Source organism: Coregonus clupeaformis, chromosome 19 (assembly GCF_020615455.1).
Source record: "Coregonus clupeaformis isolate EN_2021a chromosome 19, ASM2061545v1, whole genome shotgun sequence".
Classification (NCBI taxonomy): domain Eukaryota; kingdom Metazoa; phylum Chordata; class Actinopteri; order Salmoniformes; family Salmonidae; genus Coregonus; species Coregonus clupeaformis.
Window position 1 is genome coordinate 22,616,811 of NC_059210.1, and position 24,264 is coordinate 22,641,074.

General features: G+C 42.1%; 1 protein-coding gene across 3 annotated transcripts in view; it reads right to left on the reverse strand.

Annotated features, from left to right (window-relative positions):
- The window catches only part of dgkzb (diacylglycerol kinase, zeta b), an 86,987-nt gene that overhangs the window by 57,974 nt on the left and 4,749 nt on the right, over positions 1 to 24,264 (reverse strand). The window contains exon 1 of one of the 3 annotated variants that reach the window (XM_041837796.2): positions 14,077 to 14,225. The exons of 1 other annotated variant lie outside the window; for it this stretch is intronic. In XM_041837796.2, coding sequence (XP_041693730.1) covers positions 14,077 to 14,117 — 41 coding nt within the window. In that variant the 5' untranslated portion in view covers positions 14,118 to 14,225. Of the gene's footprint in view, positions 1 to 10,224; positions 11,318 to 14,076; positions 14,226 to 24,264 lie in introns of those variants that run through there. One more of the 3 variants, XM_041837794.2, reaches the window with a different exon arrangement.

Here is a 24,264-nt window from a genome sequence, read left to right on the forward strand (position 1 = left end):
TATTTCGAAAATAAAGACCAATGGCATGGAAGGATTAGAGAAGTTTGCTGCTGAAGAGTGGGCCAAATTTCCGGTCGAAAGGCGCAGCAAGCTCATTGATGGCTACAAGAAGCATTTGTTGGCAGTTACACTACATGACCAATAGGTTTGTGGACACCTGCTCGTCAAACATCTCATTCCAAAATCTCAGGCATTAATATGGAGTTGGTCCTCCCTTTGCTGCTATAACTGCCTCCACTCTTCTGGGAAGGCTTTCCACTAGATGTTGGAACATTGCTGTGGGGACTTGCTTCCATTCAGCCACAAGAGCATTGGTGAGGATGGGCACTGATGTTGGGCAATTAGGCCTGGCTCGCAGTCGGCGTTCCAATTCATCCCAAAGGTGTTTGATGGGGTTGAGGTCAGGGCAGTCCACACCAATTTCGACAAACCATTTCATTTTTTTCATTTTTTTGTGTACTTTTTACCACTTTTTCTCCCCAATTTTCATGATAGCCAATTGGTAGTTACAGTCTTATCCCATCGCTGCAACTTCCCTACGGACTCGGTAGAGGTGAAGGTCGAGAGCCATGCGTCCTCCGAAACACGACCCTGCCAAGCCACACTGCTTCTTGACACACTGCTCGCTTAACCCGGAAGCCAGCCGCACCAATGTGTCGGAGGAAACACCGTCCAGCTGGCGACCGAAGTCATTGTATGCTGTAGTGTTAAGATTTCCCTTCACTGGAACTAAGAGGCCTAGACCGAACCATGAAAAACAGCCCCAGACCATTATTCCTCCTCCACCAAACTTTACAGTTGGCATTATGCATTGGGGCAGGTAGCGTTCTCCTGGCATCCACCAAACCCAGATTTGTCCGTCGGTCTGCCAGATGGTGAAGCGTGATTCATCACTCCAGAGAACGCGTTTCCACTGCTCCAGAGTCCAATGGTGGCGAGCTTTACACCACTCCAGCCGACGCTGTGTACTACTCCCTTCACAGAACAGCACAAACTGGCTCTAACCAGAATAGAAAGAGGAGTGGGAGGCCCTGGTGCACAACTGAGCAAGAGGACAAATACATTAGAGTGTCTAGTTTGAGAAACAGACGCCTCACAGGTCCTCAACTGGCAGCGTCATTAAATAGTACCCGCAAAACACCAGTCTCAACGTCAACAGTGAAGAGGCTGACTCCGGGATGCTTGTTTTAGAAATAGTGATATTTGGGAGATGATTTCCTTTTCAAATAACTGAAAGTGAGAGGTTGTAATCTGAATAAAGGGAAAAAGGCCATTCTTGAACATGGGGTGAGACGATCTTACTAATTTGCTAGAGAACCAGTTCGGATTTAAGTATAACTTTTGTATGACTGAAGCTTTTAGTGATAGGTCTAACGCTTTAATATTTAATCATTTCTGTCCTCCGAATTCATTATATAAATAGGCCCGTTTAATTTTGTCTGGCTTGCCGTTCCAAATAAATTGGAATATTTTTTTTCTCATATAACTTAAACAACTGTTCACTAGGCTTATGCAATACCATAAGCAAATAGGTAAACTGGGATAATAATAAAGAGTTAATCAGGGTGATTTTTCCACAAATAGACAGGTATTTACCTTTCCATGGTAGCAAGATCTTTTCTATTTTTGCTAACTTTCTATTTAAATGTATTGGAGTGAGATCATTTATTTCATTTGGGATATGTATTCCGAGTATATTCACATCACCATCAGACCATTTTATTGGTAAACTACATGGTAATATAAAAATTATATTTTTTAGTGATACAATACGTAATATAGTACATTTATCATAATTTGGTTGTAATCCAGAGAGGTTAGAAAATGTATCTAGATCCTCTATGAGGCTGTGGAGGGATTCAACTTGTGGATTTAAAAGAAAACATGAATAATCAGCGTACAATGACACCTTTGTTTTTAAGCCCTGGATTTCTAATCCCTTGATATTATTGTTGGATCTGATTTTAATAGCCAACATTTCGATGGCCATAATAAATAGATATGCCGATAGTGGACAATCTTGTTTTACTCCTCTCGACAGTTTAAAACTTTCGGAGAAATAGCCATTATTTACTATTTTACACCTAGGGTTACTATACAAGACTTTAACCCATTTTATAAGAGATTCTCCAAAATGGAAATGCTCCAGGCATTTATATATAAACTCCAGTCGTACTTTATCAAATGCCTTTTCAAAGTCTGCTATAAATAACAGGCCTGGTTTCCCAGATGTTTCATAGTGTTCTATTGTTTCCAGTACTTGCCTTATATTATCTCCAATGTATCGTCCATGTAAAAAACCTGTCTGATTAGAATGAATAATGTCCGACAATACCTTTTTAATTCTATACGCTATACATTTTGCTAGAATTTTTGCATCACAACACAGGGGCCTCCAATTTTTAAAATGGACTGGATCTTTATATTTCCCACTTGTATCCTGTTTCTTGAGTGTCTGATAATCTACCATTTACATAGGAGTGGTTAAAACATGCTAATAACGGTCCTCTGAGTATATCAAAATACCTCGACTGGTATGCCATCCAACTCTGGAGTTTTCCCTGATTAAAGTCTTTAATTGCATCCAGAAGTTCCTCCTCTGTAATTTCTCCTTCACATGAGTCTTTCTGTATGGCTGTTAATTTTACATTATCAATAGAAAAAAATCCCTACAATTAGCTTCAGGTAGAGAAGATGGAGGCGACTGAAACGAAAACATACGCTTAAAGTTCTTTGCTTCCTCCTTCAAAATATCATTTGGTGAATCATGGGTGACTCTGTCATTTGTAACCAGTTTCAGTAAGAAATGTTGGTAGCATTTCTATGTTGAAGATTAAAAAACAATTTGGTGTATTTCTCCCCATATTCCATCCAGTTTGCTTTATTTTTTATAATATATTAAACTTGATCTTTCTTGATACGTTTCTCCATGTATTTTTGTTTTTACTCTAATTTATTCTGAGCCTCTATGTCACAGTTTTATTGCTATCTATCTGTTCTGTTAGACCTTCTATTTCCTTTGTTAGTATGGACTCATTGGACCTAAATTGCTTTTGTTTTCAAGATGAGTACTGAATTGCATGGCCTCTAAAGGCACATTTAAAAGTGTCCGATACAATAAGGGGATTTGCTGTACCTATGTTATGTTGGAAAAAAAATAAGTTATAAATTCCTCTGTCCTAGTTAAAAACAAGTTATCATCCAATAGGTTTTGATTAAATGTCCAATATCCTCGCCCACGTGGAAATTCAGTAAGAATAATGTATATGCCAATTATATGATGGTCCGACCGCATTCTGTTCCCTATCAACACTTTTTTACCTTTTGGTGCCAACGAGAATGACATAAGAAAGAGTCTCCGCCATGTATATCTCACTAGGTCAGGATATTTAAGCCTCCATATATCCACTAGTTCTAATGTTTCCATGACATTCATGATTTCCTTAAGAGCACGAGGGGGATAGTTTGTAGTGTGATTTAAAACAGTATTATAATCTCCCACCATAATAATAGAGTCTTGTATTGCTTGCAGGGTTGATCATTTATTATATATATTGTCAAAGAAGCATGGATCATCATTATTTGGTCCGTAAAGGTTAATGAGCGATATCTGTTTATGGTCCAATAACATATTTATAATCATCCATCTACCTTGCGGATCTGTTTGGACAATTTGCACATTCGGATCAAAATTACTGTTAATTAATATCATCACCCCTTTTGAGTTTCTTTGCCCATGGGGGAAGTATATTTCCACACAACTTCATCTAGAATTGTTGAATGAGTTTCCTGTAAACAATATATATTATATTCCTTCTCTTTGAGCCATGTAAATACATTTACATTTACATTTTAGTCATTTAGCAGACGCTCTTATCCAGAGCAACTTACAGTTAGTGAGTGCATACATTTTTTCATACTGGTCCCCCGTGGGAAACGAACCCACAACCCTGGTGTTGCAAGCACCATGCTCCACCAACTTATTTTGTTATTATCTGCTAAGCCATTTAAATTATAATATACTTATTTTACCATAATAAGATACAAGTTTCAAATCTATTTATCATAATATACTGTATGTTTGTAAATTTACCAATGAAAATTACCATAGTGATTGAGTGTCCATATACAGTGGGGAAAAAAAGTATTTAGTCAGCCACCAATTGTGCAAGTTCTCCCACTTAAAAAGATGATCGATGCCTGTAATTTTCATCATAGGTACACGTCAACTATGACAGACAAATTGAGGAAAAAAAATCCAGAAAATCACGTTGTAGGATTTTTAATGAATTTATTTACAAATTATGGTGGAAAATAAGTATTTGGTCACCTACAAACAAGCAAGATTTCTGGCTCTCACAGATCTGTAACTTCTTCTTTAAGAGGCTCCTCTGTCCTCCCCTCGTTTCCTGTATTAATGGCACCTGTTTGAACTTGTTATCAGTATAAAATACACCTGTCCACAACCTCAAACAGTCACACTCCAAACTCCACTATGGCCAAGACCAAAGAGCTGTCAAAGGACACCAGAAACAAAATTGTAGACCTGACCAGGCTGGGAAGACTGAATCTGCAATAGGTAAGCAGCTTGGTTTGAAGAAATCAACTGTGGGAGCAATTATTAGGAAATGGAAGACATACAACACCACTGATAATCTCCCTCGATCTGGGGCTCCACGCAAGATCTCACCCCGTGGGGTCAAAATGATCACAAGAACGGTGAGCAAAAATCCCAGAACCACACGGGGGACCTAGTGAATGACCTGCAGAGAGCTGGGACCAAAGTAACAAAGCCTACCATCAGTAACACATTACGCCGCCAGGGACTCAAATCCTGCTGTGTCCCCCTGCTTAAGCCAGTACATGTCCAGGCCCGTCTGAAGTTTGCTAGAGTGCATTTGGATGATCCAGAAGAGGATTGGGAGAATGTCATATGGTCAGATGAAACCAAAATATAACTTTTTGGTAAAAACTCAACTCGTCGTGTTTGGAGTACAAAGAATGCTGAGTTGCATCCAAAGAACACCATACCTACTGTGAAGCATGGGGGTGGAAACATCATGCTTTGGGGCTGTTTTTTCTGCAAACGGACCAGGACGACTGATCCGTGTAAAGGAAAGAATGAATGGGGCCATGTATCGTGAGATTTTGAGTGAAAACCTCCTTCCATCAGCAAGGGCATTGAAGATGAAACGTGGCTGGGTCTTTCAGCATGACAATGATCCCAAACACACCGCCCGGGCAACGAAGGAGTGGCTTCGTAAGAAGCATTTCAAGGTCCTGGAGTGGCCTAGCCAGTCTCCAGATCTCAACCCCATAGAAAATCTTTGGAGGGAGTTGAAAATCCGTGTTGCCCAGCGACAGCCCCAAAACATCACTGCTCTAGAGGAGATCTGCATGGAGGAATGGGCCAAAATACCAGCAACAGTGTGTGAAAACCTTGTGAAGACTTACAGAAAACGTTTGACCTGTGTCATTGCCAACAAAGGGTATATAACAAAGTATTGAGAAACTTTTTTGTTATTGACCAAATACTTATTTTCCACCATAATTTGCAAATAAATTCATTAAAAATCCTACAATGTGATTTTCTGGAATTTCTTTTCTCATTTTGTCTGTCATAGTTGACGTGTACCTATGATGAAAATTACAGGCCTCTCTCATCTTTTTAAGTGGGAGAACTTGCACAATTGGTGGCTGACTAAATACTTTTTTTCCCCACTGTAGATGTACCATGATATTTGCATTGCTACTAAGTAACCCTCCAATTGTTCTCCACTATTCCCCCCGCTAAAGCCCCTCCCCATCCCAAGTTGGGTTGTCATCCCAGTGATCGGCATACCACCCCCAGTCCCCCCGGATCCCTAGGCCCCATCCTTCGAAAACAGCACACAGTGCCACCCACAAAACAGAAGCAGGTCAACTGCCAAAAGCATTTCCAATGCTTTCACCTCAATTTGCTTTATATATAGTCGGAAGTTTACATACACTTAGGTTGGAGCCATTAAAACTTGTTTTTCAACCACTCCAGCAAGTCGGTTAGGACATCTACTTCGTGCATGACACAAGTAATTTTTCCAACAATTGTTTACAGACAGATTAATTCACTTATAATTCACTGTATCACAATTCCAGTGGGTCAGAAGTTTACATACGCTAAGTTGACTGTGCCTTTAAACAGCTTGGAAAATTCCAGAAAATGATGTCATGGCTTTAGAAGCTTCTGGTGGGCTAATTGACATCATTTGAGTCAATTGGAGGTGTACCTGTGGATGTATTTCAAGGCCTACCTTCAAACGCAGTGCCTCTTTGCTTGACATCATGGGAAAATCAAAAGAAATTGGGAGCAATTTCCAAACGCCTGAAGGTACCACGTTCATCTGTACAAACAATAGTACGCAAGTATAAACACCATGGACCACGAAGCCGTCATACCGCTCAAGAAGGAGACGCGTTCTGTCTCCTAGAGATGAACGTAATTTGGTTCGAAAAGTGCAAATCAATCCCAGAACAACAGCAAAGGACCTTGTGAAGATGCTGGAGGAAGCAGGTACAAAAGTATCTATATCCACAGTAAAACGAGTCCTATATTGACATAACCTGAAAGGCCGCTCAGCAAGGAAGAAGCCACTGCTCCAAAACCACCATAAAAAAGCCAGACTATGGTTTGCAACTGCACATGGGGACAAAGATCGTACTTTTTGGAGAAATGTCCTCTGGTCTGATGAAACAAAAATAGAACTGTTTGGCCATAATGACCATCGTTATGTTTGGAGGAAAAAGGTGGACGCTTGCAAGCCGAAGAACACCATCCCAACCGTGAAGCACGGGGCTGGCAGCATCGTGCTGTGGGGGTGCTTTGCTGCAGGAGGGACTGGTGCACTTCACAAAATAGATGGAATCATGAGGAAGGAAGATTATGTGGATACATTGAAGCAACATCTCAAGACATCAGTCAGGAAGTTAAAGCTTGGTCTTCCAAATGGACAATGACCCCAAGCATACTTCCAACATTGTGGCAAAATGGCTTAAGGACAACAAAGTCAAGGTATTGGAGTGGCCATCACAAAGCCCTGACCTCAATCCTATAGAACATTTGTGGGCAGAACTGAAAAAGCGTGTGCGAGCAAGAGGCCTACAAACCTGACTCAGTTACACCAGCTCTGTCAGGAGGAATGGGCCAAAATTCACCCAACTTATTGTGGGAAGCTTGTGGAAGGCTACCCAAAACGTTTGACCCAAGTTAAACAATTTAAAGGCAATGCTACCAAATACTAATTGAGCGTATGTAAACTTCTGACCCACTGGGAATGTGATGAAAGAAATACAAGCTGAAATAAATCATTCTCTCTACTATTATTCTGACATTTCACATTCTTAAAACAAAGTGGTGATCCTAACTGACCTAAGACAGGGAATTTTTACTAGGATTAAATGTCAGGAATTGAGTTTAAATGTATTTGGCTATGGTGTATGTAACGGTTGTTACATCCCAGAGCCCAACTCAAGAAAGGACCTGATTTAGGAATGCACACTGTGCGATGTTACCAAATTAAAATACTGACGTCAACCTGGCCAGATTGTACGATTTGATTCAGTTCTGTCATCACATTCTGCGATTGGCTTGAGAGGCTACGTTAGCCGATATAGGCTACGTCAACTGCAGCGGTGTGTTTGATCTGCACATGTGCCAGCACCAGCAGCGCAAGCCTCCTGACTGAGTTTGGAAAAACTGAAAGTATGCATTTTAGAAATTGTTTTCACATACAAACGTTATTATGTCCAAACTCAGAATCAAATAGGCTTCTCAAAAATAACATGGTCCCTGTGGTAGAACGTTTATATTGGTTGACGATTTTCTGCATTTATCAAAATCCCATCAGGTAGCCTGATTTCAGATATGTAATGTAAACAAGATTATTAGGGAATGCATTCTTCTTGCAAAGCATGTAAATCTTTAAATCAAACTAGTAAATTAATCAGTTCCAGACGCGTTTCTATTGGTCAGTCACCGGGAACGGCATAAAACATTTGGTCACTGCCAGAACTTTGTCGGAGCCTACGACCGCACGTAGTGGTACTTAAATCGGCAGACCTACACCATGTCACACTGAACGAGCCAAGACATCCAACAATTGTTTATTTGTTTATCTCCCGAGTGGCGCAGTGTCTAAGTCTAAGGTCTAAGGGAACACACTGCCAGAACTTAGTTCTGGCAGTGTGCCACTAGAGATCCTGGTTCGAATCCAGGCTCTGTCGTAGCCGGCCGCGACCGGGAGACCCATGGGGCGGCGCACAATTGGCCCAGCGTCGTCCAGGGTAGGGGAGGGAATGGACGGCAGGGATGTAGCTTAGTTGGTAGAGCATGGCGTTTGCAATGCCAGGGTTGTGGGTTCGATTCCCACGGGGAGCCAGTATGAAAAATAAAATAAATAAATAAAAATAATGTATGCACTCACTAAACTGTGAGTTGCTCTGGATAAGAGCGTCTGCTAAATGACTAAAAATGTAAAATGACCTAAGAATTTGCCCACGATGTGGACATTTTGTCTGGGACAGCAAAATCAGGGTATTAGACGGCAAAAATCATAGTCTGTTCGGGGCTTTAGTTCCCCTTGGTAGCGATGGGCCTCCCAGCAGGGCCTAAAAATGACAGTTTTTCATTAATTGCTCTGCCAATCCATTAAAACCCGCTATATTTAGAGGGCCATGGGAGATTGCGCTGTGAGATTAATGTAACTGCGTGATTAAATTTGAAAATGCACTTGTTACTTTTTAATTCACGACAGCTTAAGTGTATCTCGGATCTGTCGTTGAAAGCATAATGAACGCTTAATGTACACAAGGTCAAGTCATGTTGCAATTACTGCTGCATGTATCATGAGCAGGAAATACATGAATAATTGTTGAACCAAGCAGATGGCACTCAGGGTCACTAGCCTTTCCCAAGACAGAGGAAAATGAACTGTTGTGGGAAGGGGGGGGGGGTTAACTTCAGACAATTTGCCCCTACTACAGCAATGCTAATGAGATGCTTTTATCGCATACAATTAATGACCAATGAGAGACAGAAAACTCAAAAAATTGTACTATAATGCCAAGACATGACATAAGACATACAACGTTGATTCGGACATATGAAGTTTGAATGTGAAACTATTTCTAAAATGCATACTTTCAGTTTTTCCGAACTCAGTCCGCAGATCAAATACACTGCTGCAGTTGACGTAGCCTACGTCGAAACAGTACTATAATGCCAAGAAGACATGACATAAGACACAATGTTGCACCTGTTAAGAATCCACTCGAGTGACGCACCTGACTGGATAGTTCAAGGGGATGAAAGGGTCACCAGTAAAACAAAACAGGAAGCTCTCCAAGACAATAAACTGAAGCTGAGAAAGAAACGAGCGGGAAAACACTTGGAAAGCACCTGTGACTGCAGAACAGCACTGATCGTCTGACGCTAAAACTGTTTGTTTTTGTTTAACTGAAGACTCTCTTTGTTTACCGGCTCAGTTATTATATGGCCCAAAGATGGGCTTCGGCGCCGCTGATCAAGTTCAGAGAGAACCGTAGCCCCCAAATTTCCATCATGACTATCATTCTGTGGTTCAACTCTCATAGCCACACAAATCCCGTAGCATCATTGTGTTAGCCTGCTCCCAGATCTGTTTGTGGAGTCTTGGAAATGGCCATAGGAGTTGGAAAGACAGCACAAACAGATCTGGGACCATGCGGTCATTGTGTCATATGTCTGAGGCACACTGGCGTACCACACACCCCCACAGCCCACGCAAGGCAGGGTGGCCCATGGGCTCTGGGGCCCCCTGGATGCCCCTTGCTCAGACCTTGCAGGGGGGTAAGCCACTGACCGTAGCCTTCAGCGCAGAACGTTTTTGCAACGTTTCCATAACGTCTCCATCTACCGCAGTTTGGCAACATGATGTTTTCACTCCTCCGTCTCCGCTAAGTGGTTGTGGGAACGCTACAACAACGTTTCCACAACCACTCTGCTGCAGCTAGCATAACGTTTTATAGCTAATCTCATGCTATTCTACACATTTTGCCATGAGGCTGAGAAAATATATTGCTGTTTTAAAGCAGATTTCATGCAATTCTACACATGTATTTTGTATTTTTGGAGGGGGGGGGGGCCAAGAGCCACCTTGCGGGGGCTGCGGGGGAGTGTGGTACGCCAGTGGCTACAGCATGCATACTCACTTCCTGCCAAACATGCGCAGTGTGAAGTTCTTGGTGGTGTGGGGGCAGCGGATGGCGGCGGCGGCGGAGGGCAGGACTGGGCTGGAGGAAGAGGAGGAGGACGAAGAGGCTGGCGAGGCAGAGGTGTAGGGTTCGTCTCCATCCTGCAGGGTCTCGTCAGGGTCGGGGGAAGCACCCGCTCCTTCCTGCTCCTCCTCGGGCTGCTCCATGTCTGATGTTCTTAAACGGTTGTTTCTCAGTTCTCTCTCACACACGGAGCTTCTCCTCTCCTTTCAGAGGAGTCACAGAGTCCACACAGCCCCAGGCCAGGAAGCAAGAGGCCATAAGAACAACAAAAAAGTCCTCAGCAGCAATAAGCAGCAACTATACTCTGGCCGTTCCTTCCCCCATTAAACAAAAGGGAGGAAATTAGAGAAAAAACAAAACAGGAAATCGACAATTAGTCTTGCGTATCCCTGTTTCCTTTCTCACATGTCAAGTTTGGCACGAGCGCAGAGGAGGGAAACTCTACAGAGACAAACTTGGTGTGTGCATTCCTCAGTGTGGTAGTCGCTCACCACACACAGCTCTGTTGAGCTGTAGGCAGCAGTACCATTCAAACTGAAATGTCTCTCCTGTTCCTACACAGTCTGGTCTGGTCTTGTCTCCCAACTGGCTTCCTCACTCCCTTCCTTCCATCAATGCCCCCGTCAGAGGAAGCCTCTCTCCCTGCTCTGCTGTTCGTGTTTCCTGGTCGGGCTGCTCTCGCTCTCTCCTGGTACTACTACTACTACTCTCACCACCACACAACACACACTGGTTGGCTCACCTTCTATGGGACTATTGCAAACAATCCAGGAAGTGTCATACCCAGATGCAAGAACAAGGTCTACATGTGGCTTCTTGTTCGCATACGTTCCCTCTCTTGCTTCAGTGTCATCTCTCTTCCTCTCACTCTCTTGCACATACTTTTATCTCCCACTCATCTCTGTAGCTCTCCCTCGCTTTCTCTCTCTGTCCCTCCCCTCCCTCTTATTTTCTCTCTCATTGGCCGAGAGTAGGATGTGAGTGCGTTGCCACCTATTGGTCGTTAATGAAAAGTGCCTAAATTGAGTGTGTGGAAGGGAAAGAAAATGAGCTAAATGTGTCCAACTATCTAAATATAGCCTAAAGCGTGTCGAAAGCTGACAGCATACAAGAGCTCAACCTAATTTATAACACATCCTGTTCAACCACAGAACCACAAAGGTCTGCTTATTATGATAATAAGGGAGTTTCAGGTCCCATTGCTTCACTATACAAGGGCATGAAATTAAACAAAGGCACCTGATTTTTTTATTTGAACAAATCAATCCATCCCTCTCTTTAAAACCAGGCGGTATGTATAACTGCCTGACCAAAGTCCTGCTTCTCACTTCGATCACATTTCCAGTGCCCCACTCTCTCCTCGCAATATACTCCGCTCCGGCTTCCCTCCCACATACGCTTTACATAAAGATTGGTGAAAAAAAGCCCACACCATCCATCCATCTATCCTGCGCTTTTTTTTCACACACACCACCCCACTTTTAGCGAGAGGGAGAGAGAGTGCTGCAGCAGAAGCTGAGAGTTCACACGGCCGCGGCAGTGAGTCCCACGCAGAGATCTTCACCACATGCGCGTGGCTGCCACCTCCCCTGGGCTCCCGTCATGAGCTGGAGTTCATCTCGGTGCACCGCTCTGAAGGATACGGCAAAGTTATTTTTTGACAGCCAATTAAAAAAAGAGGTGCAGTGGGCGTCGGGTGGATCAGCGTGATACTGTAATAATCTGAGGCTGTTTCCAGGATGGGTCGACCATCTCACTCCACAAAATGTACAACTCGGGTCATGATTGCGTAACAGAATTGGGTTATGATGATACCTCCAGGAATGATGGTGATGTGGTGCCCCAGTTATAGTAGGTGTTGCATATCAAGGATTACAGGTTATGTCATGACAGCTACACCGGCCCAGATTGGAGGGATGCCCCAAGCAGATGTTATCAAATGGACATAAGAGTTGCAGAGCTCCGGGGGCCCAGGAGGACACAGTTAAACAAAACAAGGGGGGAAAAGTACACAGTGGGTCTGAAATGGCACCCAAATCCCTACATATTGCACTACTTTGACCAGAGCCTTGTGTAGGGAATATGTTGGCATTTCAGACACACCTGGGTTTTACCTGAAGTAACAGAGACAGGTACTTTTATCAATGACGTCAGGAAAGGTCAAAATTAATCAAAACAAAGTTAATTGTGTGTATACTGTATACCGTATCTAGGTTTTATTAGTATACCTCACTGCTCACTAAAATGTATGTTACATGAGCACACCACGTCATGTCTTCACTCTCTTCCCACAGTGGTGGGACTGTTAGATAACACATTGCGGTGATTGCACTGCTCAGGTTATGGAGGGACTAAGTCTAGCTATTAAAGCTCTATGACAATACAAGGTCATTGATGCCAGTCTTCTCTCGGTGACCTGTGACCTTAGATAACACATCACAGAGTAGCAAATCATCTACCATGTTCTCTGCATTCTGAAAACGCATTCTGTGTATTGCGTTTTCAGAATGCAGAGAACATGGTAGATGATTATTGTAGTCTGTGATGTGTTATCTAAGTTCCTATTATCTATAAGTCAAATATCAAAACCTCAACGAAACAATACAAAAATAGGCCTACTACTAAGTAACAGCCGTCAAATATGCCTAGGGCATTTTCTGTTGAAAATCACAATGGAACAGCCACCAGTTTTGGGGTTAGCTACATCCCCTACTGTACACAATCCAGTCTATGCAAATGAGCACCCCAATGGACAAATCATTATATCTACCTTTAGGAGGACACATTTGCTGCCAAAATCAGTAATCCCCTCATTACCTCTCATTTGGATAAGTGAAACACCCAAACATAAGCCATGGGGAAACGAAGAACACTTTGCATGGGTGTGCAGTCTAGTCCGTTTTTCAGGCCATGGTGGTTTTCATTAAGGGCACTCCGTAACAAAACGTTTAAAAACATTTTGCAACAGAAAACGATAACGAAAGAGTATCTCATTGAAAACGTGGGGAGGTTTCAGTCCGTTTTCTTCCGTTTCGTGCCTTAATGAACATGTCCCAGGTTATAGTTCATATCAGGCCTAATCAATACACAGTACAACAATGTTTTCAGTTTAAACGTACTGTATTTGCAGAGGTTGTATGTGTAAAGAGATTGTATGTATGTTACAACATACGTTCAGGGGGGAAAAATACAGAGGCCAAAAAATGTACAGGAGTGGGTGATAATGAAAGCAGATTTTGGGGCAAACCATTTTGGAGTGGTTGGGGCTCCATCTAGTGAAGATACAGTGTAATTAAATAATTGAGGATGATTCTGAGTGTGTGATGACAATTACTCACGCATCATGCCTCAATATTTAGACTTGAAAGCAGACTAAGGACTAAAAGTGATAAAGCCAGTCAGACATAGAAATGAAATGTTCAGAGGATAAATGCCTAGCATAGGACGTTACACAAACGCATTCATTTGCAATACAGTAAAACAAAGGCCATAAGTGTGCAACTGTGCAGTAGAGAAGTTATTTACTTTACCGGCAACAAAAATCCATATCATCTGCTTTTTTTTTAACCAACACCCACACATGAGCCCACGCAGACAGAGGACATATGCTTTCTCTGCTGCACCAGCACCAACAGAAAACAACAAGGCAGCAGCCAATTTTCGAACGATAGGATACAGCACAGAACTACATTATTCCATCATGCAACTGGTACAATTTTACCTTGGTGTGTTTTAGTCAAATAAATTGTGCAAGTAATCAGAGTAGGTTTGTGCCTCCCACATTACCTGTGACAAAGCAAGATCTTTTTGCACTGACGTTTCTTCATTTGTGTATCTCCTCTCAGTCCCCTATCTCTTGATGCAGACCACACAAACCAAACCTCAGAGTCCACAGTTTGTAACAAGAGACTACACAAAGTCACCAAGAGGTCCTTTATCAGTCACCAAAAGCGAGCCACCCTCATAGCCTTTTCATTGTTCTTCGTATCCTGATTGAACTTCCCCATGGTTACGGACAATATTACCAATCAACTTCTTCTTGCTAAGAAACTGGAAACCAGTACTAAGTCATTACGAAATAGGTCACATTTCTTGTGTAAGTGATTGCAGTGCCATTTCCTGCAATCGCTACACAATAAACATGTTAAAAAAGGGAGAGGGGAAATAAAGGAGAGATGTTTTGGGACCATGACCAAAGGCCTCTTTATTTCACATCTCATGGTCAAACCGCGTCATATAGTAAGCAGAGAAAAAGGACAACTTATACTATAGTCTCAGTGGTTTTCTATATATAGTATATGTGTGACTGGGTTAATAGCTATTCGCTTTGGTCATGGGGTGCACTTGTCACAAGGGACCTGCGATTAATGAATATGGCATGTTACAGCAGGCCCTCATTAGCCATGCAGGGTTCATAACAAGCAATCACATGGGCATGTACTGTAAGTGTTGCTGTTTGTGCTGTGGTAGCCTGACAGGTCCTTTGGCCAGCCTGTGCAGTTAGTCTGCTATTTTCACAAAAACAGCAGCACTATTTCAGTCCTACCAGCTCCAGCCCCGGGGCTATAGAGATAGAGGGGAGAGAGGAGAGAGACTCGTGGCTCCCACAATCGAGAACACCACAGTATTGCATGGCAGCGGATAGATGTGTGTGTTTACATTGATGACTGTTTCTTTTGATGATGAGGGAGTCGAAAGAAAAACAGGTCTTACCCAACAGGGTTGCGGTTTCCCCCGTTCTGTCCGTGGGCGGGATGGGGATTGTTTTTATGGTTTGACATTTAGTTGCTTATCAATTAGAACCCTTCCAGTAAACTTCTCCTCTGCCTGCCTGACTGTGATGACACAGCATTGACAGAGGTCAGCTCATGGGACCGAGCAGAAAAACACAGAAACAGACACAGACAGAATCGGATGTTACGAGTAGGACACCATCTCCACACTGCATGGAATTGACAAGGAGCGGTATTACACAATGCTGTTCACATCTGAATGCTGTTAACAATGCTGTTCTATTGCAACTGGTGTATTCAGTTGCACTAAAACTACAAGGGGAAATACACTGTGAACACGTTCAATTACAAAATAAGAATTTGACATATTCTGGCAAACCAGAGAAGCTACACTAGTCTCTGGCTTGGTGTGATATGAAGTTTCATGTGTTACCGGTGCAGCCATGATGAATATCCAAAAGACACCAAGCACAGCTTCGATTTTCATCATTTTCAATCCAATACAGATTTTCCTAAAACATACACACTAACACAGCTGAAAACACACACATAAGCAAGCAGAACCACCACTCCATATATTCACACTTCATCAGCTGAAAGAAGTAGAGAAAAGGACCCTCCTCTTCCCTAGCTCAGCACTGTACCAAACAGGAACGGGCAGATGGAACATCCTGCACACAATGTCCACCAACCGGTGTGTGGGTTGTAGCATGCAGGCGGTGTGCATTAGAGGTTGACACGGGAGTCAAGTTCTAGAGTCAAGTTCAGGGCAGTTGAAAACTGAAAGACTTTGTCCAAATCTTTTGAGACACAGCTAGTCAGCTAGTGTAACTGAAAGACTTTGTCCATATTTTTAGATTAACAGTTAGTTGCCCTATTTCCGTTATAAATCAGACCTGTCATAAAACTGTGTGCGAGTGAACAAGCATTATAACTCCACTTGACTAACACCCATCATTCACCTTTTCTGGTGACAATAACACCCTTATTTGCTGTATACTTTGGAAGCATTGGAATTAGGCCAACATAGTATAGCTAAAGGAAATATCAATGGTGAACTTGATCAAATGTCTTTGGAGGTGTTAGCAGAATGCTTATTTTTTGCAGTGACATTTGCTGTATATGACTGTTTCTGAAACACAAAAACTATTGCAAATTGTTGTGGATCTGTAAACAGATTGTTTGAATTCAATAATGTTTTGCATTTACTTTCTCCCGAACCTAAATATGCTGCACTGCCCGTAAATTCTGAAACATTGTCTACTCTGATTTTTTTTTATTACTACAGTAGGCCAATTTACAGTGGTAGCCTACACACTTCAATGTAAAATATCAACTGTCTGTTCACCTGTTAAATTCTACTGTATGTTATAAACCGTGCTCCCTTTCAGATGCATAGAGCAAAAACCTGAAATGATAATAGCCTATCTATCTAATAGGCCCAACTAAATGAGATGCGCATGGTATTTTGTTGTATGGCTACTTGGGGAATATGAACTCATCTTGGCCAGAAACGGTGCAATAGTTATGATATGTATTATGTTAATACATTAAATATCGTCTAGGCTGCTTGATAAATTTGACATTACAGTATTCAGATGTAGCCTACAAACGTCAATGGAAAAGATGAACTGTCTGTTCTACCGTTAAACTGCGCTTCGGATCGGATCGCAAAGAGTAGGGGTCTCCAACAGGTAGATCGCGAAGCTCGCAGCCCACCTATGAATAGCTCGCCAAGCAATTCTGAAAGTACATGTATTTTTTCATTTGTTCCATCGCAAACTGTCATAAACATAAAGCTCCCGGCTACTATTCAATCAAAGCCACATTGATATTATCCCACCCCTGGTTAGCCACTATAGGCTTAAAAAGCCAAACGCAACACAATATCTGCCAATTAATTCCCATTAATATTGCCCCTGTCTGTCTGTTTGTTTATCACGCCGTATGTAGCCAGTTAGCGATGCTAATGATAACAATCTTGTGGGTAAACAGAAAGACTTTCCCCAAAAACCTTCTCAATGAAATGTTAACTGCAAAGTAGGCTTACCTATAATAATCATTATTTGTATAAATTGGGTGGCCATTGTTTGACAAACTCTGCCATGACATGTGCTGCAGCAGTAGGCCTAACAGAAACATCGCTAGACCGTCACATTCCTCTCTTGCATTGTGTAATTATATTTTGCTACCAGTTTTTTGTATTGAATAAGTCATCATATATTCCCCATTTGCACAAGGCTACTACTAGCCTACTTTTGCCTTCTTGCAATGCAACACTTCAACCACTAGAAACTGTGCGTACGCATGGTCTAAAGTTTGAGGGAGGATAAGCACATTCTCAATATATTGTGACTATGTTTAGCGGAGATCTTCTGTGTGTAAAGTGATGCGGGAGGGCAAAAAAAGCATAACGATGAACTTCGCCTTAAGATGCTTTTGGGAAACGGAGCCCAGGTCTGTTTGGTTCTAGGGTAGTGATGTGCAGTTAGCGAACGATTCGTTCTTTTTGAATTACTCTGTTTACTGACTTTATAGACATGCTGGCTGCAATGAATACACCAGGATTAATAAACGCTCCTTCGGCAGTGACCACCAACTGTCTATGTGCACGCAGGAAAATAGATCATGCTGCAGGCAGCATAGAGAAAAAACTGTTTGGAACTATTAATTGATCGCATGGTGCAAGAATGAATGCAATTAACTGACTATTGAATTTTATCGATGGACACAAATTTGTAGAACCAAAACATACAGCCTGCTTCTGCTCAACAAGCTCGAACTCGAGAAGGAATTGTTTGGGGGGCTGTTGCTGTTCATGAACGATTGTGCTTATCTCCTTCGCGGCAGTCAACTCAAGCAATTGAGTCGTTCACAATCTAGTCCAGTTGCGGCAGCAACTAAACCTAATTTCAAAGGCAGTATCAAGAATTTATCTTATTTGTATGCCTAGCAATTATCTGAAGCACACTTTTATACGTCTCAATCACAAAAGACAGCTCCAATAAGGCCCCTATGGTGAACGAGAGGCTTGTAGAATCATGAGGGCCTGCTATTTTTAGCTCCTCGTGGGATTAGCCTACTGAATCAAATGAACGAAATGAGACAAAATATTTGTTATTTTGAGTGAACGAGTTGAAAAGATCAGTCAGTAAAAAGAGCCGAACTTCCCATCCCTATTCTAGGGGTATTTCAAATGTATTTGGAAACAAGTAGTTTTAAATAGCCTAGTATTTATAGGAAAATATATGAAAATAATTTCAAGTACTTCAAATAGAAGAAGTTGATTCTGCCACCTTATTTTAAAATACTCATATACACAGAAAATCAATATTTAAAATTCAAATACGCATGTATTTGAACGTAGGTCTTTTAGAGACACAGCTAGTCAGGTAGTGTACCTGAAATACTTTGTCCACATCTTTAGTGACACAACTAGTCAGCTAGTGTCTACCTGAATATGATATAGGCTAATCTAAACTCAATGTAACCATCAGGTAAAATCATGACAGCCAATACGTCATTGTAATGACCATGTTATTTATCAGGTTACGGTAGGTAAGTAATCAAAATGTGATACTAGAACACAACAACTCGGCATAGCATCTGCCACCCAGGGAGCATCATGGATGAGCTCATTTCCTTTTATGCATCTTTCCCTTTAATGTCTGAATCAGAACCCCCCCTTTGAGGATTATCTCTGCTGGACACCAGGCTGCTCTCTGTCTGTCCCTCTGATGAATTAAAGTAATTTAAAGGCAATGGTTTGATGTGCCAGCCCAGGTGTCCTGCCCAGTGCCCACCCTCTCTCCACAAACGAACACACCACTTCTGACTCGATTCACTCGAGCCACTGCTCAGGTGACGTGCAACAGGGCTGCCTGATTCAATTAAGATGCCCCTGGTCAAAGTAGTGCACTCAATAGGGAATAGGGTGCTATTTGGGACGCAGATAAGATGTTACTGAGCTAGCTGCCTGTAGTAGGAATTACTTTGGGGGCTTGGTGTTCAAAGTTCAGTCAAGCAACCACTGTACTGCCGTTCTCTATTCTGTCAGTCAGTGAGTACGTTTACATGCACATTAGTAATTCAATATTAAACTGATCATGGCAGTAGGTCGAGTATGGCATTAGTCACGTAAACACCTTACTCTGCCGATCTTAAATCGGCATAAGGTCATAATCGAAGTAAGCATACGCCGATTGTAATATATATATATATATATATATATATAATACATACTGTATATATTAGGGCTGGGCGATATGGCCAAATTATCTTAGCACGTTTTTTAACAAATGTTTGACGGTATGACGGTATTTTATGTTTTAATAATAAAAGTTCTAAATTTGCTTTATGAGTAGTGCGTGACCCTACCGTGGCAACACGTACATTCTAAGTGATTTCAATGGGTCTCTCTCCATTCTGATTGTTTTATACTGTTCAATTCAACTTCAACCTAAAATAAATTTCCTGACTTTCCATCAACTTCTGCATTTCCTGCACTCATTTGAGATCATTTCCACACTGCCACGTAGGGCTGCATGATATGGGCAAGAAAAATAGGCCTTATTTTTAACCAAATGTTGCAATTGCGATTTGACTTGCGATTTAGATTAAAACAGTTGGGTGAACTGTTGGAATCATGGAAATAGAATGATTATTCTAATTCTGTAGTGGACACTTTGACATGACAACGAATGAAAAAAACAGGGAGAAGTTATTGTGATAGGGTAGGAACCAAAGTGATGTTCAGTGTTTCCTAGGGAACCCTATAATCTTTGGCTACATTAAATGTTTCTTCATGTAGCCAACATATTCATGCTTCGCCTATTCCTCTTTGATTAAAAAGATACTGTTGCACAAACAACATGCTGATTTAGTCCTACACCAGCACTGGTTTCAGGCTGTATTAGCTAGCTATGTTTGCTCTGACTCAGTACATTTATTAGCTAGCTAGCTAGCTAACACAATTTAGCTTAACTTGCTAAGAAAAGACAAACTAGCTGTTTGCAGATGTAAGAAACACAAACGAATAGTGTAATTATAGAATGCTTGTGTATTTATATTAAGAAGCAAAGTGGAAACAACATCATTGTCATCAACATTGTTGCATGTGCTGCATTGACCATGCAGACTGAAAGCAAGTCTCTCCTGGTCAAACAACAACAAATGCGCTCTGTGAGTAACAGGGGGCGGAGCTAGGTCTGTGTGGAAAGAGAGAGAGCGGAGAGGGAGGACTCAAGTAGCGGTGTAAACTATAAAAATGGACGTTACACACAGCATATCACATTTAACAAACCAAACATTCAAATACCGTTATAGAAGGTTAAGTAAAAACCCAAACCGGTCCGTGCATCAATAGCGGTATATAGTAAAATAGGGTATACTGCCTAGCCCTAATAATATATATATATATATATATATATATAATAAACTCAGCTAACTTCAAATCCAAATAACTTCACAGATCTTCATTGTAAAGGGTTTAAACACTGTTTCCCATGCTTGTTCAATGAACCATAAACAATTAATGAACATGCACCTGTGGAACGGTCGTTAAGACACTAACAGTTTACAGGACGGTAGGAAATTAAGGTCACAGTTATGAAAACTTAGACAACGCTACAGGGAGACAGGACGGACAGCTGATCGTCCTCGCAGTGGCAGACCACGTGTAACAACACCTGCACAGGATCGGTACATCTTAACATCACACCTGCGGGACAGGTACAGGATGGCAACAACAACTGCCCGAGTTACACCAGGAATGCACAATCCCTCCATTAGTGCTCAGACTGTCCGCAATAGGCTGAGAGAGGCTGGACTGAGGGCTTGTAGGCCTGTTGTAAGGCAGATCCTCGCCAGACCGGCAACAACGTCGCCTATGAGCACAAACCCACCGTCGCTGGACCAGACAGGATTGGCAAAAAGTGCTCTTCACTGACGAGTCGCGGTTTTGTCTCACCAGGGGTGATGGTTGGATTCGTGTTTATCGTAGAAGGAATGAGCGTTACACCGAGGCCTGTACTCTGAAGCGGGATTGATTTGGAGGTGGAGGGTCCGTCATGGTCTGGGGCGGTGTGTCACAGCATCATCGGACTGAGCTTGTTGTCATTGCAGGCAATCTCAACGCTTTGCGTTACACGGAAGACATCCTCCTCCCTCATGTGGTACCCTTCCTGCAGGCCCATCCTGACATGACCCTCCAGCATGACAATGCCACCAGCCATACTGCTCGTTCTGTGCGTGATTTCCTGCAAGACAGGAATGTCAGTGTTCTGCCATGGCCAGCTAAGAGCCCGGATCTCAATCCCATTGAGCACGTCTGGGACCTGTTGGATTGGAGGGTGAGGGCTAGGGCCATTCCCCCCAGAAATGTCAGGGAACTTGCAGGTGCCTTGGTGGAAGAGTGGGGTAACATCTCACAGCAAGAACTGGCAAATCTGGTGCAGTCCATGAGGAGGACATGCACTGCAGTACTTAATGCAGCTGGTGGCCACACCAGATACTGACTGTTACTTTTGATTTTGCGAGCGAAACAGCGCCCCTCTGACTCTGTATGTGCAGGCCATCTATCTGATGCGGTCTGGTCATAAAGAGTATGACATTGTTGCCGCCCGTAGCGTTGAATGCAAGGGACGCCAGCAAGCATTTGGCCTCCCTTGATAAAAAAGTATAAAATAATAGCCAATCAGCAATGAGCTAAAATGAGTGAGCTCAACTGTGAATGGTCCCGACACACCAAAAAAAAAAGTGTTAAGGGAAGCCAGTTTGGATTTGGCTTCACTCCTATCACAGATAAATACTTCATCGATAGAAACAACTTGAATACCAATTTTTAAAAAAAATATATATATATATATATATATTACTTGAATTGTTGCATCTCGTTGTGTTGTTGTCCTCCGGTGGCTAGCTAGCTAGCAAAACATTTGCCCTTTCCTAAATTAGCCATGGCTGGAGATAGGGATTTGGACTTGTGGTTTACTTAATTCTCCGTACTGGCCAATGATTATTACGGCGATTCTGATCCAACCATAAAATACATTGTGCCCCTGGACTGAGAGGATGGAAGTTCAATATGTAGCTAGATGTAGAAGGCTAATGTTAACTAGCTAACGTTGCCCATGAAAGGAAATTAGGCTAGCGAGCAAGCATTTTAGCCAGGTAGCCTAGTACAACAAAAAATAGAAGTGTGTACTGTATGACAGAGTCACAGACCGTTTCGTCAACATGAAAGAGAGGAGGATGGCATTGGCGTTTCTCTACAAATAGGGTGAGTTAACATGTTTTTTCTACTTGCACGAATGCACACACACACACACACACACACAAATCAGAACCATGGACAGCCCCATAATATTTAACTTACGTTGATTGGACTAAATCATTTTTGGTATATTTTAGTTGTCACTGTATTAGAGTAAGCATAGGTGATTTGATGATGTTGGAATTTTGATGTTGAAATGGTGCTGGAATAGTGGAGGCAGCTCCTGTTTTCTTTGCGACTTGCAGTAACTCTCTGTGGTTATAAATCAATAGTTGTTTACTAGTCCGAAAATGTCGGAAACATTAACTTTCTTGACCATGCTGTAGGTCATGTAACTGTTTGTTAGATGCAATATGATTTGTGGACTTCACTCTACAGAGGTTGCTCTCCAGTTTTGTGATGAAACAAAGGTGTGGTTGAATTTATTCTGCCACTGTGTCTTCTTATTGTCTCTGCTTTAGGCATATAACTAACAGGTTATAGAGCAAACAAAGCTGTTATCACAACACATAAGTTGTAATATGGCTTTTGTTTTCTGGATTGGCTTCCCCTGTGATTTTACCCACGCACTGCTACTGTTTTTCTGCGAAGCCTTTCGAATTATTAATCAGAGTTACAGCTGTGTATTTGATCTGCGCATGTGCCTCCTGAGTGGCGCAGTGGTCTAAGGCACTGCATCGCAGTGCTAACTGTGCCACTAGAGATCCTGGTTCGAATCCAGGCTCTGTCGCCGCCGGCCGCGACCGGGAGACTCATGGGCGGCGCACAATTGGCCCAGCGTCGTCCCGGGTAGGGGAGGGAATGGCCGGCAGGGATGTAGCTCAGTTGATAGAGCATGGCGTTTGCAACGCCAGGGTTGTGGGTTCGTTTCCCACGGGGGGCCAGTATAAAAAAAACATTTATTCACTAACTGTAAGTCGCTCTGGATAAGAGCGTCTGCTAAATGACTAAAATGTAAATGTAAATGTAAAATGTAAATGTAAATGCTAGCACGAGCAGCGCAAGCTTCCTTCTTTTGCGGGAGTGAAGTGAGTTCAGAAAAACTGAAAATATTCATCTTAGAAACAGTTTTCACATACAAACTTTATATGTCCAAACTCAGAATCAAATAGTCTTCACAAAAATAACATGGTCGCTCACTGTGGTAGAACTTGTATTTTGATTGCCGATTTTCTGCCCATCAGGTAGCCTGATTTCAGATGTGTCCATGTAAACAAGATTATTTAGGAAATCGTCATTCCTACAAAGCATGTAAACGTTTAAATCGAACTATTATATTAATCTGACTATTCAAAATAATTGTATTATTTTGTGCATGTAACTGTACTCAGTGTGCCTATCTTTTGAGTTTTGAATAGCTATATGGGATAGGCCTCCATAGAAGAACAGTCAATAGCTAATATGGTTAGTGTGCGTCTACAGAAAGTCTCTTCTGACTCGCAGTGTACTAGTTACATTACAATTTGTGGGATATGCATGTAGATCAACATAATTCCACCTTTTATCCAAACAACCTGAAATGTGAAATGACTCTCAAATTAATTCTGTGTCATTTCAAAGGCCTTGAAGGCACAGGAGCAAAACAAAGTTTCATTGTTTGTTATGGTTCATCAGGTGCTTCTCGGGGCAAGCATCAGGTTGACATTAGGTTTCTTACCAGTGAAATAACCTGCACACTCGGTTAGATTCTCAGAAAACCAGATTACATGTGATTTCCTACAACAGGGAGAGGGGTCCTCAGGAGACAGATATCTGTGAACCCGGTTCTCTCTTGCTCACTGTTCGCTCACTTACACAGGGAGTGAGAGTGAGAGAGTCTATCTGAGATCTGGCATGACAACCTGAGGCACCCCATATACTTCTCAACATGCAGGTTCATGTCTTTCATAAACATCTCCTTTGAGCTGCATTTCAGTGGTCATGTAAAATGGAAACCTGTTTCTGGCCAGTTAGCCTATCTATAATTTC